The sequence below is a fragment of the Drosophila novamexicana genome, unplaced genomic scaffold, assembly GCF_003285875.2.
Source record: "Drosophila novamexicana strain 15010-1031.04,08,12 unplaced genomic scaffold, DnovRS2.1 tig00000392-arrow-arrow-pilon, whole genome shotgun sequence".
NCBI lineage: Eukaryota > Metazoa > Arthropoda > Insecta > Diptera > Drosophilidae > Drosophila > Drosophila novamexicana.
Window position 1 is genome coordinate 1 of NW_020824801.1, and position 3,276 is coordinate 3,276.

General features: G+C 47.0%; 1 protein-coding gene across 1 annotated transcript; it reads right to left on the reverse strand.

Annotated features, from left to right (window-relative positions):
- Window positions 1–337: 337 nt before the first annotated feature.
- On the reverse strand, window positions 338–812 carry LOC115760342 (outer dense fiber protein 3-like; the record flags this gene model as incomplete). Its single annotated transcript, XM_030701622.1, has 2 exons — window positions 710–812; window positions 338–638 (listed from the first exon to the last, which is right to left on the reverse strand). Coding segments are annotated over exons 1-2 (404 nt in total), but the record flags the coding sequence as incomplete, so codon positions are not given.
- Window positions 813–3,276: the final 2,464 nt, after the last annotated feature.

The window sequence follows — 3,276 nt, forward strand, 5'->3', positions numbered from 1 at the left end:
CGAGAGAGAGAGAGAGAGAGAGGTGCTCTCATTTAAAACGCAGCGTTTACTTACGCGCTGCTTGGATGATTCTTTCACATGGAACATAATTATTCAAATGATTTCTTATATATATACACATGCATGATGGATGCGTCTCGTCTGCGCCAGACATGGCTGATGTCTTGCTGATGCTGGATGCTTGATGATGATGCCTCTCCGTAATCCATTAGCGTTAATGATGCGCATGCAAATCGCGACCAACGACCAACAACCATTCAAACAACCAACAGGAACACCAAACAACCAAGCACAAAACTCTGTGAGCACGGCTCGAACGAGGACCGCCTCGACTTACCCGGTATCAGCTGGTACTTGGCGCTGCCGGCTTCCTGCCGAAAGTGTATTTGGGCGTGGCATCGATGACAGCCTTGGAGGCCGGCAACACGTCGTATTCACGGGTCCGGGATTGACAAAGCTGGTCAACTCCTTGGGACGACTTTGCAGTGTGGCGGCGCGTGCATGATCCTTGCCCTTCGGTCGCATCCCGGCCACATTGTACTGTGCCGGGCCAGGACCCGTCGTCTCATCCCTGTTGATCAGTTTGTGGCCAAACGAATACGAGGTGCGCCCCTCTTTCGAGTCCGGCACCTTGCTGCCTGCAAAGGTAGAGAAACCCATCAATCATCCGGCCTCACATTTCCCATTGCCCCTTAACCCACCAATTAACGTGGGCAGCTGGACAATTGCCGGACCCGGATTGGTCGTCTCCCCGCAATGCGGCCCGTGCGCACTGTGGGCGTCCAGGGGCGCTGCTCGATGCTGCCGGCCATGTTGAGTGTGCGTATTATGCGTACCGGTGCGCAGGGGCCCGTTATCTTCTCTTCTTGTACCTGAATTTTCCCTGAAAGGCAACCTGCAAAAAAAAGCGAGAGCGTTCCGGTTTAATATGCAACTCGAACTTCCAAACAGCTGCCGCACATTTTTAATCATTTTGCTGCAGTTCTTCGGATGTCTCTACGGACGTTAATTATGGATCACGGATTGCGGAATTTACGAAAAGAAATAAAAAACACGAATTTGACTTTGTATTTGTTTGGAATTCAATTGAAGTTGGGGGGCTTTGGGCTAAAATGTCTGCTAACCCAAATAAGCCAAAATGCCTAAATTAACATCAAATTCATGACGTAAAATCCATAAAGTCGAACTAGAGTGCTTCAGCTGAGCGTGCTCGACCTGTAAATACCCTGTATTACACATATTTATAAACAAGCTCTTTCGATATTCATCGAAAAAGTTGTCGATGTAAAAGAAAAACTGCTATGCAGGGAAATTTGAAGCTGCATCACACTGAAAAGCAGAGAAACAAAGCCAAAATTGGCTCAGCTTAAGGATGATTATGGGTTTAGAAGTAGACGTTTTCAGGCCAACCCAAACCATTTACCCATATTCAATAAGTATAGGGTATAAACAAAAAGGGGCACCAACTTTGTGACTTGCCAGCGTGAACGATTTGGTTGTTTCGAATTTTCTGGGACAGCGCTCGCCGAGAAATTGGGTTGGTTCGCCTGCCGATTTGTTTGGGTCACGTAAAGAAAATATAAAAAAGACACACAATGGACAAAGAGTATAAGTTTGTGGTAGTCCCAGGGCACGTGACCTTCTTCTTTTCACACAGCGCCCAAAAGTGTTGCCTACCCACAGGCACGAAGGCCTTGGTCTGGCCTGATCTGGTCTGGTAACAGGTCGCGACGTCGTCGCAGTGTAATCGATACTTGGCGATGACGACCCCAATTGGCTTTTAGCCTGGCGATTAGCTGAAGCGATTGAACGTCAGCTCAGACCCTAACCTCACCCCTGGCCTGGCCTGGCCTGGCCAGTCTGGCAGCAAGGTTGCGCCCCCAAAAATGTATGCTAAGTGCTAATGTTGGCCATTTGGCGCATGTGGGCCAACAAAACGATTACCTTTAATGACTTATGGAGCGACAATTGCATGCCAAGAAAATGGCTTGTCGAAATTCAAGTTACGCGCGTGCCGTGCGAAAATTAATTTCAATTCGCTCGCGCCAGTGTTGGGCAATGCAGCTGGCTAAGCACGAGCTGAGCACGACTCAACATAAGCACGATTTTGGTAGGCCTAACACGAGTCAACACGACTTCAATTGACTCGCATTTTGAATGTGTTCAAATAACCCTTTGTTTACCTATTGATCTGCTGGAAACTATCGATCAATAATCTAAAGTATCTGGTCTTTCTTCTCTAAATCGATTTGGCATGTGTATCAAGTAAAAATTCGTGTGTGTATTTAACGATTCGTGTTCGTTGCGTACAATGCAAACACATCTCCGCTTACCTCAACACCAATTAATCATTCTGTCGATATTTATCGATATGCTGGAATCATATCGATCAACAATCTAAAGTATCTAGCTCTTCTCTTCTCTAAGCTCGACGTGCCGTGAGTCCTAGCTGAAAACTCGTGTGTTTATTTTTGGATTCGTGTTCGTGTTGTGCCCTCACGCGCACATCTCTAGCTCCCAGCCAAAGAACAAGTCTGGCTGTGGCTGCGGCAGCCAAAGCGTGCAACTTCTTTGACCGTGAAATCAACAGCTCTCGGCCTCATGTTATGTAAATACAGTTGAGCCAATTTCTGTGTGGGCGTGGCACAACAACGACCCGCACTCTAAGTGACAGACGGGGGGGGTGGAGGGGCTTTTTGATACCATAAAGCAAAGCTGTTCAAATTGAGGCTAAAAAGTGGGCGTGTTTGCGGCCCGCGACCTCGCACGCAATGAAAACATGTTCATTTTCGGCTTGGCTTTTTGTTCGTTGTTCTCTGTTTTCTGGTAGCCAAATGCGCTTCTAGAACCGAATCTTACATCATCGACGAGTCCGGCACCCACACGCGCAATTGCACTTCCCCAATGGAGGAGGGGGGAGGGGGGGGGGGGTACTATACATAGATCAATCAAAGCTGCCTACAGCACATATGGCCCATGCTCGAGTTCGAGATGAATCAGCTCAGGTCTGGCTGCCGGCAGACAGATTTGCGTGGTCATGTCTCATGTTGCCTGCCGCCAACTTATTAATCTTAATTTGTGGCCTAAAATCGTGTTAAAACGCGCCAACTTAGTCGCATTTATCAAATTAATCAGGTGCACATGCAATGCCTGAGCCACAGGCATGCATACACGGCAAGAAAGGTTGCTTTAAATAGAGCTGCTTTTGCAAATTAAATTCTATTTAACAATTAGTTGAAATTAAAATTAAATTAGAATTAATTGAATTGAATTAAG